This window comes from Lithobates pipiens, unplaced genomic scaffold, assembly GCF_037356315.1.
Source record: "Lithobates pipiens isolate NorthernLeopardFrog02 unplaced genomic scaffold, aLitPip1_a1.2 Scaffold_8, whole genome shotgun sequence".
NCBI classification, from domain to species: domain Eukaryota; kingdom Metazoa; phylum Chordata; class Amphibia; order Anura; family Ranidae; genus Lithobates; species Lithobates pipiens.
This window is the reverse complement of record NW_027507903.1, coordinates 129,431,136-129,449,416: the sequence shown is the minus strand read 5'-3', so window position 1 is coordinate 129,449,416 and position 18,281 is coordinate 129,431,136. Positions and strand designations below refer to the sequence as shown.

Genomic DNA, 18,281 nt, shown 5'->3' with positions numbered 1-18,281 from the left:
AAAAGTAGTACAGAAACTACTTTTTGAATTCAGTGCGGCACCACAAAAGCAGCGTCGCACCCATTAGGATGGTGCCATTGCTGGTATTTGCCGCCGATATGACATGCGATTTGACATGTCAAAACGCACCAATGTGAACCAGGGCTTAATGCTGTACCTGTTTGTTTTGTGTCAGATCTCATTACTGTGAAGCTCTCACCTGAACCAGCACTAGATTGAGAGACCACTAGATTGTGGGATATCTAGTTTCTAAATAGGAACATTTAGTTCTCACACTATAGACAGAGGTCATGGATAACTTTTGCAGCACCATACAGCACACCTCATGTTTGAACACAAATATAAACTGCTGACACCAAAATGTGAAGATTTACTCTACTATAGCCTGTGTGTATAAGGATACTAGCATGCACGTTTACATTGTCTGATGTTTCTTCTACAGGGTCTCCAGAAGAGGTTACCATCTTCCACGCTGAGTTTATTGCTTCAGAAACATCTGTTTGAGCTTACACAAAGCTTTATGCTTCCACTGGTGAGGCACTCAGCTTTTGTTTTGGTATTTAAATTTTTTTATTTTTTTTACATTATTTTGATGTTTTCACTTTTTCTTTTAGGAGCGGTACATTGGTAGTCTGATGCCACATCACAGTTCCATCACCCCTTGGAAGGTAAGAAGGTTTTTGTACAGTAACATATTTTTATACGTAAACATTTATCATGTTTTTTTTCTGTGAATCAAAATCCTGCTCTTTAAATATTAATTATAACAGATGTTTTTATTTTTGCCTGTTTTATTGTTGAACTATAAATAATATTTAATTTTGAACTATAAGGCTCGGTTCACACAGGGGCGACACGACTTCAGGACGACTTTGTGAGGCAACTTGGAGACGACTTGAACACGACTTTGACACGACCTGGGGCGACTTACAAGTCGCCCCAGGCCAGGCGACTTTTGCCGTGGCCAATCAGAGAATGAGCTCTGAAGGGGGAACTCCACGCCAAATTTCTGAAAAAAAATTTGGCGTGGGTTCCCCCTCCGAGAGCATACCAGGCCCTTAGGTCTTGTATGGATTCCAAGGGGAACCCCCTACGCCGAAAAAAACGGCGTGGGGGTCCCCCCCAGACCCTTATCCGAGCACGCTACCCGGCCGGGCCAGGAAAGGGGGTGGGGACGAGCGGGCCCCCCCTCCTGAGCCGTACCAGGCCACGTGCCCTCAACATGGGGGGGTGCCTTGGGGGAGAGGGGGGGCGTGCGACCCCCCCACCCCAAAGCACCTTGTCCCCATGTTGATGAGGACAAGGGCCTCTTCCCGACAACCCTGGCCGTTGGTTGTCGGGGTCTGCGGGCGGGGGGCTTATCGGAATCCGGAAGCCCCCCTTTAATAAGGGGGCCCCCGGATACCGGCCCCCCACCCTATGTGAATGAGTATGGGGTACAATGTACCCCTACCCATTCCCCTGTAAAATAAAAGTACAAAAAAAACACAACACACGAGATAAAATACTTTATTGCACAGCTCCGGGGGTCTTCCGTCTTCGGGGGTCTTCTCACCGGACTCCTCCGCTATCTTCTTGTAGCTCTTTTACTAGCGGAGGAGCCCGGCATTCTTCTTCGTCGCCGCGGCCTCTTCTTCCGACTTCGGGGGTCTTGTCCCCCTCTTCGGTTCTTCTGCCGGGCCACCGCGCCTTCTTATAGCTCTTTTACAGGCGGTGGCCCGGTCTTCTGTCGCCGCCGCCGCCGCCTTCCGTTCTTCTTCTTCTCCTGGAGATGTTGACTCGACGTTCTCTCCGGCCGCAATGCCAGGGACGCGCTGCGCTGCCACTTATATAGGGACAAGGGGCAGTGTCACATGGGTTGATGTCACATGGTGACAGTCCCAGCATCCTCCGGGACTGTGACATCATAAGGGGGCGGGGTCACCATGTGACATCAACCCATGTGACCAACCCATGTGACATCAACCCATGTGACACTGCCCCCTGTCCCTATATAAGTGGCAGCGCAGCGCGTCCCTGGCATTGCGGCCGGAGAGAACGTCGAGTCAATATCTCCAGGAGAAGAAGAACGGAAGGCGGCGGCGACAGAAGACCGGGCCACCGCCTGTAAAAGAGCTATAAGAAGGCGCGGTGGCCCGGCAGAAGAACCGAAGAGGGGGACAAGACCCCCGAAGTCGGAAGAAGAGGCCGCGGCGACGAAGAAGAATGCCGGGCTCCTCCGCTAGTAAAAGAGCTACAAGAAGATAGCGGAGGAGTCCGGCGAGAAGACCCCCGAAGACGGAAGACCCCCGGAGCTGTGCAATAAAGTATTTTATCTCGTGTTGTGTTTTTTTTTGTACTTTTATTTTACAGGTGAATGGGTAGGGGTACATTGTACCCCATACTCATTCACATAGGGTGGGGGGCCGATATCCGGGGGCCCCCTTATTAAAGGGGGCTCCCGGATTCCGATAAGCCCCCCGCCCGCAGACCCCGACAACCAACGGCCAGGGTTGTCGGGAAGAGACCCTTGTCCTCATCAACATGGGGACAAGGTGCTTTGGGGTGGGGGGGCCGCACGCCCCCCCCCTCCCCCAAGGCACCCCCCATGTTGAGGGCACGTGGCCTGGTACGGCTCAGGAGGGGGGGGGGCGCCCGCTCGTCCCCATCCCCTTTCCTGGCTGGCCGGGTAACGTGCTCGGATAAGGGTCTGGTGTGGATCTGGGGGGGACCCCCACGCCGTTTTTTTCAGCGTAGGGGGTTCCCCTTGGAATCCATACCAGACCTAAGGGCCTGGTATGCTCTCGGAGGGGGAACCCACGCCAAATTTTTTTTCAGAAATTTGGCGTGGAGTTCCCCCTTCAGAGCTAATAATTCTGTCAAAGTCTCCTCCGTATAGACAGAGATCCGACCTGGAGGCGACCTCCATTGAAATCAATGGGTACAAGTCACCTACAAGTCGGATTGAAGTAGTACAGGAACTTCTTTTGAAGTCGGAGGCGACTTCAGTAGCGTGCATTAAGACGGCTCTCATTCACTTACATTGATTTTTAAATGTTGTCCGACTAGGGGCGACCTGAAGTCGGATCACAGTCGCCCATGTGTGAACCGAGCCTAACTATATATAAGCTATTTTGACAGCGATTCTTCTTTTTTTAAACAAAAATAAAATGAAAAATTCATATTAAAAAGGTTGTAAACCTTTTTATGGAAGTTGTACCTATAGATAAGACTTATTCTAGGCTTACCTATAGGTACTGTAAATATCTCCTAAATGTGCGCCGTTTAGGAGATATCTGCTTTGTTTTATGCCGATGATGTCATTGGCACATGTACTGTGAAGAAACGGCCCTCCATGCTATTTCTTTACGAGCAAGTGCCATGACTGGCGGCTCCTGCACGCATGCTCGGGAGTGACATCATGCGGCTCTGGCCAGTCACAGAGTCGGAGTCCTTGGCCTCAGAAGAAAGAGGGGCGAACATCGATGTGGCCTGCAGCGTGGACAGAAAGATGCATACTAGCACACTATGCTTTTAGCATGCAGGGTCAAAGGAAGGAAGTAAAACCCATGATCTAGGCTTGGGAAAGTCAGGATCCACCCAGATGCCTGGACTGGGAGCTGGATCAGCCTCTCAGTGCACCATCCTCTCGACTCTGTGCTCCAGTGAGCACTAGAGGGGCAGAGCAGAGAATCGGCGACTGACAGTTACCGGCTCTCTGCTCAGTGAAGACTGAGAACTAAGCGATCAGCGGTCTTTGATCACCCAGTTCTCAGTCTTACAAGCGGCGGCGGGACAGATGCAGCATCAGATTGATGCTGCATCCACCTAGGTGAGTATTTTTTTTTTCTAAAATCCAAATGTCTCTTTTAAGAATTCATTATAAATGATTTCATAACTTCTTTTACGCAATATTCAGTTTGTGCATATATTTAAATTATTTTCAAATCTGAAAAGTAATGAAAATGCTAATTGCCTGACAGTTATGCTGAACCTTTTGGCTACAGTTGTCTGAGTGGCACCTGGAACATATACAGAGATTAGGAGTCATTATCTACATGTTTGTTCTGGGTTAGTGATCTGAAGTAATGAAGATAGAGTGTCAGTCTGACAACCAAGCAGATAGTCTGCAGAAAAAAAAGTCTGCTATGGATTCAAAATTTCTCTTAGGATTGGTTTAGTTTAATGTAACCCTCAAAATGGTTATTGCTGACAGCATTTTTTATATTGTGTTTCCAAGCTCAAAGGCTGCATCATTTAACAAATGGTTAATCTAAATGTACAGAATCCACCCCAGGTGAGACCTTTCCAGCAAGAGGAGCTCATGAAGATGCTGGAACACACAGGACCTCAGTTTAGCTCTACAATAAAAGGGGATTGGATGGGGCTGTACAGGTAAATGAGCTGTATTTATTTATTTTTTTATCTAAATCTAAAGAGAGCTAAATACACACAAAAAACCTATAAGAGAGCTGTTTTACTTGCCATAGGATTTGTATTTCTGTCCAACAAGTCCTGAGATTCAATCATATAGCACGGTCAGAAGGGCTGTTAATGTTAAATTGGTAGTAAACCCTAGGGAAAAAAAACTGCAAGACAAGGGCATATGCATACTAGCTCATTATGAAATACTTACCTTAGATCAAAAGCCTCCGTAGCAGTCATGGCACACTGCTCTGCCCGTGACATGTCTACCGCAGTAAAAAAGTGGTCTGTAAGGGTTTACAACCACTTTAAGGCATACAGTACCTGCTTTGTCAAATGGTCTTGCACAGAGCAAGCCCGATCTTCTTTTTGGGACCCCCGACGGCAGTCCTGGCTCCTACCCGCTGCCAAACAGCAAGCCTATTGTCCATTCACACCCAGATCTTGGCTCGGCCCCATTCCCCGCTCTGTCTTTATTGGCTCAATGGCTGAGATTGACAGCAGCGGGAGCCAGTGGCTTAAAGCAGAGTTCTACCCAAAAATGGAACTTCCGCTTTAAGTGCTGGTGACCCCCTGACATGCCACATTTGGAATGTCATTTTTTTTGGGGGGGGGGGGGGGGGGGGTGACCGGGTACCCTGTTTTTAGAGGCACCCAGCTCCCACTTCCTCCCCTGGTGCTGCGGCGTGGGGAGGAAGATCACCTTTCCCCCCTCCCTCCCTGCAATCTTCTGGGACAGGTCACAAATCCCAGAAGATTGCCCAGTCATTCACAGCGTGCAGAATGGCTCATGCATGCGCAGTGCGCACCCTGCCGTGACGCCACAGCCGAGCGCCCGCTGTTAGAATGCTGGTGCTGCAGAGAGGAGGGGGAGAGGATCAAGGCTTCCTGCACCCACATCGCTGGACCGTGGGTCAGGTGAGTGTCTGATTATTAAAAGTCAGTAGCTACACTTTTTGTAGCTGCTGACTTTTAAATGGGTAGAACTCTGCTTTACGGTGTTTGTAACCTTTAAAAAAAAAGTGTCACTGCAAGCCCCTCTCTTTTAAGCAGCCATAATTCACAGTGTAAGTGTTTTCTGAAAACTAAGCCTGTAAATAACTTTTTTCAGATCTCTTTAGGCTGGTCATATAACTCCTGGCTGCTTTCCTACTCCATCTATGGGCTACAGTGGGAGGGACTGAGATCTTCCCCTGACTTCAGCCGGGGACATCATGTGACTGATGTGCTGGTTGCTCAGCCCCTCCTACTGTAGACCGTAGCTGGAGGAGAGCAGCTGGGTGGTGGTAGGTCACGTAAAATGATAGATGATAGAGTGGGGTCAGCGCACAGTGCGCAGAAGTCACCAACTGTCTGCAGAGTCAATAGCTACAAACCTCCAAACTTTGTGTGGCTTTCAGATTAGCACAACAACAGCGCATAGAGCGCTTCATGGAATGGGTTTCCATGGCCGAGCAGCTGTATTCAAGCCTTGAATCACTAAGTCAGATGCAGTTGTGTAAAGCATGCCGCCACTGGACTCTAGAGCAGTGGTGATGTGTTCTCTGGAGTGGATGTGTCTGGGTTTGGCAGTTGCCAGGAGAATGGTACTTGCATGTCTGCGTTGTGCCAAGTGTAAAGTTTGTTGGATGGGGATTTTGGTGTGGGTTGTTTTCTTATACATCACGGGACACAGAGCCATAGTAGTTACTATGTGGGTTATAGGCCACCTTCAGGTGATGGACACTGGCATGCCCTAAATTAAAAAGTGTCTCCCTATGTACCTCAGATTTTTCGCTAGTGTCTAAGGTGTTGGTCACGAGTAAAGATGTGCTGTGCTGAGCTCCACTGGAGTAATTCTTTCTGGGGTTAGCCATACAGGCGGATCCATTCAAAATGTCTTTTTGAGTGAATTAAATGGTACCCGGGCCTCGTATCTGAAGAAATGAGGTCTTGTCTATAACGCTTCTCTTTTTAGAGAGCTGGACCCCCGGGATCCAGTACTTTATGGTATTAAGGCCATAAAGTTTTACTGGTGGAGGTGCTATTACAGGTCCAGGATTGTGGGTTTCCTCGAGGATCCCCAGCTCCTGAAGGTTTAACGGAACTCACCGTGAAGTGTGAAGATTGGGTCTGTTGGTTTACCACAGAAAACCCTGCGGCGGGAAAGGTATGTGGGGTTTTTCTAAGAAATTTTCAAAATTTTCCTATGAATGTCTCCTTTTAATTAGTAAATGCTGGCATGCCTATGTGTCACCACTGGGGGCTGTATAGAGCACTTACATCTCTTGCTTCTCAGAGAGCCCACTATGTGTCCAGGAAACAGCAGTTTTCTCTTCCTCCGGCCGGCAGCAGACCTTCGGTAAGTCTGGGGGGGGTTTTGCCTTCCCACCACGGTGTTGGTGTCCTCCAGTGCGAGGAATGTGTGTTTTAGCCGGTCCCCGACCGGCGCACGCCGATGTACGTCGGCAGAATGGCACGGCTGGGCAAATGGGTGTAAATTTCACACGTAGCCGATCTCTGCTCCCTGTGATCGGGAGCAGAAATCAGTGACATGTCACATGTAGCTATACCCCCCCACAGTTAGATTCACTCCCCAGGACATACTTAACCCTTACACTGCCCCCTAATGGTTAACCCCTTCACTGCCAGTGTCATTTACACAGGAATCAGTGCTTTTATATAGCACTGATTGCTGTATAAATGACAATAATCCCTAAAATGTGTCAAAAATGTCTGATGTGTCCGCCATAATGTCGCAAACACAATAAAAATCGCTAATTGCCGCCATTACTAGTAAAAAAAAAACATATTCATAAAAATGCCATAAAACATGCATTGTCGCCTCGCCCTGTGGCTACTGCCGGGCTCCCGCGATCGCCGATGTCACACAGAGAACCGGGATGTGTGTGTGTGTAAACAAACAGTTTCCGGTTCTCTGAGGGGAGAACAGACAGATCGTCTGTTCATACAGAGTAAAAATGCCATAAAACTATCCCCTATTTTGTAAACGCTATAACTTTTGCGCAAACCAATCAATAAATGCTTATTTTGTGATTTATTTTTACCAAAAATATGTAGAAGAATACGTATCGGCCTCAACTGAGGAAAAAAAGGTGTTTGTTTTAGATATTTTTGGGGATAGTCATTATAACAAAATTTAAAAATAATGCATTTTTTAAAAATACTCTCTTTTTTTGTTTATAACGCAAAAAATAAGAACCACAGGGGTGATCTAATACCACCAAAAGAGAGCTCTATTTGTGGGAAAAAAAGGATGTCAATTTTGTTTGGGAGCCATGTCGTACGACCACGCAGTTGTCAGTTAAAGCGACGCAGTGCCGAATCGCAAAAAGTGCTCTGGTCTTTGGCCAGTAAAATGGTCTGGGACTTAAGTGGTTAAAGGCACCATTTTTTGCTGTTTCAAGTTGCGGAGGGACACAAGAGCGAAGGTATATATGTGGTTTGGTGACACAGGCATTCCTTTGACACATTTTGCTAACTACTGCATCAGGCTGAGCATTAATAGCAGCAACAGAGCTGGACTATTGCTCAAGCAATGCATGCATTCTTTCTGGTAGTATCTCTGCTTTGTGCATCAGGCTATGGCTGGAAGGGAGGTTATGATCACCTCAAAAAAGGGTTCTAGGAAGACTATAGACACTTGGGAGCCTAGACCCATCTCAAAAAAGAGGGCATCCGCTGAGAGTAATATGGCTGGTTAGAATGAGCAATCAGGAAGGGCATTTTAGAAAAATTGGTTGGAGATCAGTACTCGCTACTAGTTGCCACAACACTGGGTGTTCAATATACCCGTGAGGAGCCCAAGATTTGCAGGCTCACCAATAATAGGTGCGGTCGCTGTGCCTAAATACAATAGAGAGAGATTTACAGGTGAAAGATTCCCACTGTGAAAAGACACAGGCGGACCATACTGCATGTCATGGTGCATGTCACTGAGATCAATAGTCTGATCTATAAATATTACCCACTCTAATTAACAATAGCCTTGTTATAGGTGTGTGCATGCATGGTTGAAGCATGATGCAGCTGCTCTTAAACAGACGTCTATTTTTTAACATGATCTCGGCAGTGGGTACCTGGTCTTGGCCCTTTTTGTATTAAATATATTTTTTCTAATAAAATGTATCCCTTATTAAGCAGCATGGTCCGCCTGTGTCTCTTCTCAGTGGGAATCTTTCCCCTGTAAATCTTCTCTCTCTTGCAGCTGCTTTTAGCATTACAGCCCCTGTATATATGACTAAGAAGGTTTTTTTTTCTCCAACCATTCTAAGTTTGGAGAAAAAAAAATCGATGCTTTAATTGTATTCCAGAGTGAGACTAAGCATGACAGGTCCCCATCCATTGCTCAGGACCCTCATGCTGAGCAACAAGGGGCGAGAGATAATGAATTTCTCTCAAGGGACCAGGAAGAGGCTGATGTTCGAAGTACCTAATACGAAAGGATCAGATTCGCAGGAAAGGTGGTTAGTACGCTCCACATTTTTACTGCCAATAAGCACAGTCAGTCGATGAGCCCACTTCTGGTTTGTGTTCACTAAAGCCTGCTCAATCTGTTCATGCTTTTTCCTATCCATTATGGCTAAAAAAGCTTATGTATTCTGAGTGGGAGCACCCAGATAAACAGTTTTTTCCCTCCAAAAAAGTTTTCAATACTTCATCCTATGGAGGAAAAGTTCTATAAGAAATGGGGATTTCCAGCAGTTGACGCTGCTATATCCTCTGTACCTGACTTGTCCAGTAGACAATGCTCATATGCTTAAGGATCCAACAGATAAGAAGTTGGAATTCCTTTTTAAAAGCTATATCTCGCTCGCAGGTTCAACCTGCGCTGGCAGTGATCGGGGTATCTGTCGTTAACCACCTTAACACCCGGCCAATAGCCGAATGAATGAATGACAATACTCCGCAATACCCAGCAATGCCCTGCCAATACTCTGCAATACCCAGCAATACTCTGCAATAGCCTGCAATACCCTGCCAATACTCTGCCATAAATTGCCATACCCTGCAATACCCCCAGCCATACCCTGCAATACCCAGCCATAGTCAGTGATACCCTGCAATACTCAGCCATACTCGGTGATACCCTGCAATACTCAGCCATACTCGGTGATACCCTGCAATACTCAGCCATACTGGGTGATACCCTGCAATACTCAGCCATACTGGGTGATACTCTGCAATACTTAGCCATACTCGGTGATACCCTGCAATACCCAGCCATACTCGGTGATACCCTGCAATACCCAGCCATACTCGGCCATGCTCAGCCATATTCTGTGATACCCTGCAATACCCAGCCATACTCGGTGATACCCTGCAATACTCAGCCATACTGGGTGATACCCTGCAATACTCAGCCATACTGGGTGATACCCTGCAATACTCAGCCATACTGGGTGATACCCTGCAATACTCAGCCATACTGGGTGATACCCTGCAATACTCAGCCATACTCGGTGATACCCTGCAATACTCAGCCATACTGGGTGATACCCTGCAATACTCAGCCATACTGGGTGATACCCTGCGATACCCTGCCATACTCGGTGATACCCTGCAATACCCAGCCATACTCGGTGATACCCTGCAATACCCAGCCATACTCGGCCATGCTCAGCCGTATTCTGTGATACCCTGCAATGCTCAGCCATACTCTGATACCCTGCAATACCCAGCCATACTCTGTGATACCCTGCAATACCCAGCCATACTCTGTGATACCCTGCAATACCCAGCCATACTCTGTGATACCCTGCAATACCCAGCCATACTCTGTGATACCCTGCAATACCCAGCCATACTCGGTGATACCCTGCAATACCCAGCCATACTTGGTGATACCCTGCAATACTCGGTGATACCCAGCCATGCTCAGCCATGCTTGGCTGTACTCGGCCTCTGTATGTTGCCAGGCTGTGGAAGTCTCACACGTGTTATAGCCGTACTCAGGAGGAGTTGGAGAATCTATTTTGGGGTGTCATTCTTGGTATGTACATGGTATGTGTTAGAAATATTGTATAAATGGACAACTTTGTGTTAAAAAAAAAAATGCATTTTAACCACTTCTCGCTCGCCGGCCATCATATGATGTCCTTGACTTTGTGCGGGGATATCTGAATGATGCCTGTAGCTACAGGCATCATTCAGATATCAGCTTTTTCAGCCGGCATTTCCCTACACCATAAGAACAATCAAGAAGCGGCTGTTCCGCTTCTTGATTGTTCTTATAGGAGGCGAGAGGGGACATCCCCCTGCCGCCCTCCGGTGCTTCTACCGACTCGCCAATAGGATCAAAGCCAGAATAGTTTTTTTTAATTTTATTTCAGGCTTCCCAGTCTAGAGGTGAGATGTGGGGTCTTATTGACCTGACATGCTATATTCCTATTACAAGGGATGTTTACATTCCTTGTAATAGGAATGAAAGTGATCAAAAAAATATTTTTGGGGAAAAAATGTCAAACTAAAATAAAGTAAAATGAACAATAAAAAAAACAAAAAAACAAATTGAAAGGGCCCCTGTCCCCATGTGCTCGCATGCAGAAGCGAACGCATACTTAAGTCCCTCCCACATCTGAAAACGTTGTTCAAACCAAACATGTGAGGTATCGCTGCGAACGTTAGAGCGAGAGCAATAATTTTGGTCCTAGACCTCCTCCGTAACTCAAAACATGTAACCAGTAAAAAAATGTAAAGCGTCGCCTATGGAGATTTTTAAGTAGCGACGTTTGGCGCCATTCCACGAGCGTGTGCAATTTTGAAGGGTGACATGTTGGGTATCTATTTACTATTATTACTTACTATTTTTATTTACTATTTATGTAACTTCATCTTTCACATTATGCAAAAACATTGGGCTAACTTTACTGTTTTTTGTGCTTAAAAACCCCCCCCCCCCCCCAAAAAAAAACGCATTAAAAAAATTGCCTGGCTCCTCCTTTAACCAGCTTAGGGGCTCAAGGTATAATGATACTAGCCTACTTGGATGATCTACTCTTGATAGATGAATCCGTAGCCTGCTTAAGTCAGCTACCTGGAATTCCTAAGTTGGATTCTTAACCTAGAAAAATCCTCCTTAAAACCATCAAGGAGATTGCAGTACTTGGGGCTGATCATATATACAGCTCAGAAGAGGGTGTTTTTGCCCCAGAAAAGGATCAGTTTCATAAGGGGACTGATTCAGTTGATCAAAACAAAGAAGAATCCTATTCGGCTTTGCATGAAATTGTTTGGAAAAATGGTGGCTTCTTTCAAGGCTGTTTCATTCAAGACTGCTGCAAAACAGTATCCTGTCAACTTGGAACAAGAAGGTCCAAGCTCTGGACTGCCCAATGCGTTTATCCCCCAAAGTGCGTCAGAGCCTCAGTTGGTTGATATCCAAGAATCTTCAAAAAGGAAAATTCTCTCTATTAGTTAACTGGAAGGTGGTAACAACAAATGCCAGCCTTCTGGGCTGGGGAGCAGTCCTGGAAGAAGCATCTGTCCAAGGGAAATGGTCGAAATCAGAGATGACCTTGCCCATCAATATTCTAGAGATTCAGACAGTACGCCTGGCCCTGGAGGCCTAGACGCTTAGACTATGGAATTGGCCTCTCAGGATCCAATCTGACAATGCCACAGCTGGGGCCTATATCAATCACAAAGGGGGCATGAGAAGTCGTGCAACCCAGAGAGAGGTGAATCATATTCTATCTTGGGAAAACAACCTTCCTTGCCTATCAGCAATTTTCATTCCAGGGATAGGGAATTGGCAGGTGACTACTTGAGTCACCAGTAATTGTTCCTGGGAGAATGGTCCCTTCACCTCAACATCTTTGTGTCATTATGCCAAAAATGGGGAGGTCTGGATGTGGATCTGTTTGTGTCCAGTTTCAACAACAAGATCGACAACTTTGTGTCAAGGACAAGCGATCCAATGGCATACGGAACAGATGCCTTGGTTTTTACGTGGGATCAGTTTTTCACTGATCTATGCGTTGCCTCCTGTTCTTCTGCTTCCGCGCTTTCTCGCAGGATCAAGCAAGAAGGGAAGTACCGTATTTTCTGGCGTATAAGATGACCTTTACATGTAAAAAACTGGCCAAAAAGCAGGGGTCGTCTTATACGCCGGGTCAGCCCATCGGATGCCTGCCTGGTGTTCGGTAATACTGTGTAGCTTCGGCTACATACAGTATATACCGCTGAGTCAATCCTGGTGAGCGATGTATTCAAATGAATACAGAGCCTGCTCGGATTGGAGTAACAACCTCTGCCAATCCGAGCAGGCTATTTGGATTGGCTTTGAGAGTCAGAGAGGCGCGGGCTGATGTTACAGCCTCTGCCAATCCAAGCAGGCTTTGTAGTCATTAATAGAATACATTGCTCGCCGTGATTGGCTCCAGCAAAAGCAGGAAAAAGGAAGAAATATGATGCCTCGGAAGCCAGGTCGTCTTATACGGTAAGTACAGTTTTAAAAGCATTTTTGTCCTGTAAGATTAGGAGGTCGTCTTATATGCCGGGTCGCCTTATACACCGGCAAATACGGTAGATGATTCTTGTGGCCCCAGGAGATCTTGGTTTGCAGAGATCGTAAAAATAGCAGCAGGGGACCCTTGGACCCTACCACTATGGCCAGACCTTCTCTCGCAAAGTCCAGTATTCCATCCTACCTTACAAACGCTAAATTTAGCGGTTTGGCTATTGAGACCCACATTCTAAAAGATCATGGGCTGTTAGCTTCACTAGTTTCTACTTGGTTAATACTAGGAAGCCGGCCTCCAGAGTCATATACTATAGAATCTGAAAGTCATATGTCTCCTGGCGTAGGATCCCTGAATTCAAGGCTAGATATCTGCTTTATCGTTTTTGTTTTTGTTTTCCGTTTTTTTCAACGACCTCTTGCTTCACACTCTCTGGTTCATAACTTTATTCAGGGAGTAACGTGGATTAATCCTCCAGTCAGGTCACCCCTGAACCCTTGGGACTTAAATTTAGTTCTGTCTGCTTTACAGAAGCAGCCTTTTAAGCCAGTACACGATATTCCCTTGGTCCTCTTGACGAGGAAAAATAATTTTCTTGGTTGCCATGTCTTCTGCAGGAAGAGTATCAAAGTTGCCTGCTCTTTCTTGTAAAGAGCCTCATTGATTTATTCATAAGGATGAGGTTGTATTGCGGCCTCATCCTGAATTCCTGCAAAAAGTAGTATCAGTTTTTCATTTAAACCAGGATATTGTTCTGCCTTCATTTTTTCCAGAACCTCATTCTGTGGAAGAAAGATCACTACATTCTCGATGTGGTGAGAGCGGTCAAAGTCAATTAAAAGTGTCTGCTCAGATTCATAAAGCAGATGTTTTGTTTGTGTTGCCAGACGGTCCTAAAAGAGGACAGGCAGCTTTGAAATCTACTATTTCTAAATGGATTTGTCAAGTGATTCATGGGCAGTGTATCACCAAGCCTCCATGGCTCAGATCTGCAAACCGCAACTTGGTCTTCAGTCCATACATTTTCCAGATTCTATCTAGTACATGTAAAAGATCATGAGGATATCGCCTTTGGGCGCAGTGTACTGCAGGCTGCAGTATGAGTCCTCTAGTCTCTTGGTGTCCTACTTTTGTTGTGTCTCCCTCCCTTCAGTTGGCATTGCTATGGGACATCCCACATAGTAACTATTATGGCTCAGTGTCCCGTGATGTACAATATGAAAATAGGATTTTTATAAAAACTTACCTGTAAAATCCTTTTCTTTGAAGTACATCACTGGAGACAGAAGTCCCTCCCTTCTTTAGTATACGTGTGTATTGCTTTGCTACAAAACTGAGGTACTCCCACCAGTGGGAGGGGCTATATAGGGAGTGCACTTTTTAATTTAGGGGGTGCCAGTGTCCATCACCTGAAGGTGGCCTATAACCCACATAGTAACTACTATGGCTCTGTGTCCTGTGATGTACTTCAAAGAAAAGGATTTTACAGGTAAGCTGTTATAAAAATCCTATTTTTCAGGGGTTGGGCTTGGCCCCTTAGTTCCAGTGAAAGGAACGCTTAAGGTGTCGGCATACCAAGACATTTTGGACAATTTCATGCTCCCAACTTTTTGGGAACAGTTTGAGGATGGCCTCTTCCTGTTCCAACATGACTGCGCACCAGTGCATGAGGCAAAGTTCCATAAAGAAATGGATGAGCAAGTTTGGAGTGGAGGAACATGACCGGCTTGCACAGAGTCCTGACCTCAACCCGATAGAATACCTTTGGGAAGAATTAGAGCAGAGACTTCGAGCCAGGCCTTCTCGTCCAACATCAGTGCCTGACCTCACAAATGACTTCTGGGAGAATGGTCAAACATTCCCATAGACACACTCCTAAACCTTGTGGACAGCTTTCCCAGAGTTGAAGCTGTTAAAGCTGCAAAGGGTGGGCCAACTCAATATAGAACCCTATGGGGTGCAATACTTTTGGCAATATAGTGTATTATGGTAATTTAGGAAAGAATCCAGGCTTTTCTTAAAACAGTCTACTAATGTTAATGTTTTGCGAGTTTTTTCGCCATCAAGCATCCTTTGCAAATTTTGTTCTTCTGTTCTTTCTAAATTCTACCAGGCGAATGTTGAGGTCTTTTCTGATGTCTGCTTCAGGCAGTTCCTTGAGCTGCGGGCAGTACCAAGTTTTCTGTTTAATTATTTTGGAGTCTGTTGCCATTTATTGCTATGCTGCACATCCCTCTTTTTGGGCTGCTATTGAACATTCCGACAGTTAAAGAATTCCTGTGTCTTTCAATGAAGGAGAATAAAAATAGACTTTTTATAACGCGCATAACATAATTTTCTTGGAATCCATTGAGGGACACAGGTTTTATTCTTTCGGTACTACTTTGACAAAAAACTGAAGGGTGATGTTTGTGGGTGGGGCTATCCTGTGCTGGACAATATTCCTCCTTTTTTTATTTATTTTTTTTTTTTGCAATTCTCCATTTCTCCAATAGGTGTCAGTTTAACTCTGTCCCTCAGTGGACTCCAGCTACAGGGATTTTAATGAGTACAAAGATCCAATTGTTTCTTCAGAAAAATATAACGTTTATATTGCAAAGGAAACAGGTGTTTTGAGTTTCCCCACTGTGTATATTCACCCTCTTTCCTGTTGATCCTTGTCTTCAAGGGTGATGGGAAATTCAGTTCTTGCCAGAGCAAGATGTGAAGGTAGATTTTTCCAAAGGGTACACCTTTTGTGGTGTCAACTGTCCAAGAGCGTAACTCCACTCTCTTTGTAGAGTTCTCTTAGTTCCAGCTGTGTCTCTGGAAGAGAAAGTCAGGGGATATCTCCCTAATGGGTTGAAGACGGCAAAAAGTCTATTCAATGATCTGAAAAAGTTTTGAAGAATGTACGGTGCAGGAAAACATTTTAGATATATGCTTTATATTTTTCATTGGGAAAACGGGAAACCTAAAGTAACGAGATTAGGGAATATGCCGGGGTAAACATGTCAGCGGGTCTTCAGACGATATGTTATTAGCATTTGTTCTCCTACATATTAACAAGCATAAAGACCAATTTAATCTACACACATTTGTTGGTAATATACACTGCGCTGCGGTGGATGTCACACCTGTCTTTTTTTATTTTTATTTTACCAGATAAATCATTTTCTATATCACAGTAATGAATACTCTTAAAATATTTTAACCAAAGTTATACTGAATTCTTAAGTTCTTAGTTTATTTTTCCAGAAAGCTAATGCTTTTTATTTTTCTGCAGGCGTTTTTTGAAATCTCCACATTTCGATGGTTGGTATCGTCACAAACAACGTGAGATGAGAGAGAAGCTAGAAACAGCACATCTCAATGTCATCTGTGAAGCAGTGAGTGTCAAAGAGCAGTTTTTCCAGGCTCAGCAATTTTCAGGATAAAACCCACTACAGTACATCATATTAGGGTTAAGTGTAAATAATGACCCTTCTGCGGGACCATATATGTGTTGCACAACTGGCAGTTATGTACACACACTGTGTGCTAGGTTTTACTTTATGTATGTGTGTGCACAGGGGGAGGGGGTCCTTTTTTTTAAATTTAGGTTGTAATTTAAAAAAACATTTTTTATATTTTTTTACTTGATAGTATTGCTACAACAAGGAGGGTATCATAGCATTGTGCAGGTGACAGTTCCTAGTTATAGAGACATCAGGGGTCCATTAGACCCTTAACGTCTCCTCTGCTTTTACAGAAAGTACTCGATCTGATGTAACTTAGGTACAACTTGCTGTCATCTGACAACTGTAAACCTGGAAGTGTTTAGAGCAGAGTGTTTCCGGGTTCGCTGCACAGAAGAAAGATCAAGCATCAGATCTCTACTGCGTACTCCCCTCTGGCTATCCTGACACATTTTTATGGTCCTTGGCTCCAAAAAGTAGTGGGAGAGCCCAGAAATCCAGGACCACTGTTGCTGCCCATAGAAGTGATCAGACAGATTTCTTAATCGTGCATCACAGGGCACAGTGCCATAGTAATTACTATGTGGGTTATAGGGCACTTTCAAGGGATGGACACTGGCACAGGAAGTTGCCTCCCTATATAACCCCTCCCGCTACTGGGAGTACCTCAGTTTGTTCGCCAGTGTCTAAGGTGTTGGCCATGAATAAAGACGTGCTGTGCTGAGCTCCACTGGAGCAATCCTTGCTGGGGGTAGCTATGCAGCCAGATTCATTCAAAGTGTCTTTTCAGGCTGAATTGAATGGTACCCAGGCCTTGTGGCGGAAGAAACGAGGTTTAGCCCGTAACACTTCTCTTTTTACTGGGCCCGGGATCCAGTGCTTTGGTTTTTTCAGCCATAAAGTTTTTACTGGCGGGGTGCTTTACGGGTGCAGGAGTGTGGGTTCCCTGAGGGTCCCCGGTTCCTGAAGATTTTGTAACGGAGCCCACTGTGAGAGGTGAAGATTGGGTCTGTTGGTTTTTACCACAGAAAACCCTGCGGCATGTACCTGGTTACTGACACATTTACTAATAGCATCAGGCTGAGCATTAATAGCAGTGGCTGGACTATTGCTCAAGCAGTGGATGTGATTTCTTCTGGTAATACCTCTGCTTTCGGGCTAAGCAGAAGGAGGGGTTGAGACACCCCCAAAAAAGGGCTAAAAGGGTCTCCCTCAAGCTATGGAAAGCCTACTCATCTCTACAATAGCATCCTCCCCTGAGAGGAGGTGGCTGGTTAGAGTGAGCATCAGGGCCATGAAATGTTTGCAACTGTTTTCAACACTGCAGTCCCTGTCTATATTACTAAAGAGATGTTTTTCCTCAGCCATGATAGGATGGAAAAAAACAAAGCAGCTTTAATCGCATCCCAGTGTTGGACAAAATGTGACAGGTTCTCTTCCATTACCCAGGACCCTCATACTGAGGAATTGGGGATAAGAGAAGATGAATTCCCTCAGGGGACCATGAGGAGGCTGATGACTCGTCTTCTGAGGGGTCAAATGCGGGGGGGATCAGCTTCACAATGTGTAAGATTGATGGTGCAATTTCATACTGAATGGACCGCTCCACATTTATGTACCCTTAACCGAGTGTTTGAGTTTGCTAAAGCCTCCTCAAGCTGTGCATGCCTTTCCTGTCCATTCATTGCTTGAAAAGCTATTGGTATCTAGATGGGATCACCCAGATAAGCATTTTTTCCCTCCTAAAACGTTTTTCACACTTTATACTATGGAGCAAAAAATTCACTAAAAGTGGGGTATACCAGCAATTAACTCTGCTTTATCCTCTGTGAGTAAAAGGTTAGACTTGTCTGGCAGACAATGCTCAAATGCTTAGGGATCCAACGGATAAAAAGTTGGAATTCCTATTAAAAAAAAATTAAAGAAATAAACTCTTTTCGCTGGCAGATTAAGTGTCTCAACCTGCGCTGACAGTCAT

At 45.4% G+C, this 18,281-nt stretch overlaps 1 protein-coding gene across 4 annotated transcripts in view; it reads left to right on the top strand.

Moving 5' to 3' along the window:
• Positions 1-18,281, top strand: part of DENND6B (DENN domain containing 6B) — an 80,711-nt gene that overhangs the window by 46,151 nt on the left and 16,279 nt on the right. For all 4 annotated transcript variants that reach the window (XM_077470760.1, XM_077470762.1, XM_077470761.1 and 1 more), the window contains 4 exons: positions 443-532; positions 615-668; positions 4,265-4,374; positions 16,132-16,234. In XM_077470760.1, the coding sequence (XP_077326886.1) occupies positions 443-532; positions 615-668; positions 4,265-4,374; positions 16,132-16,234 (357 nt within the window). The remainder of the gene's footprint in view (positions 1-442; positions 533-614; positions 669-4,264; positions 4,375-16,131; positions 16,235-18,281) is intronic.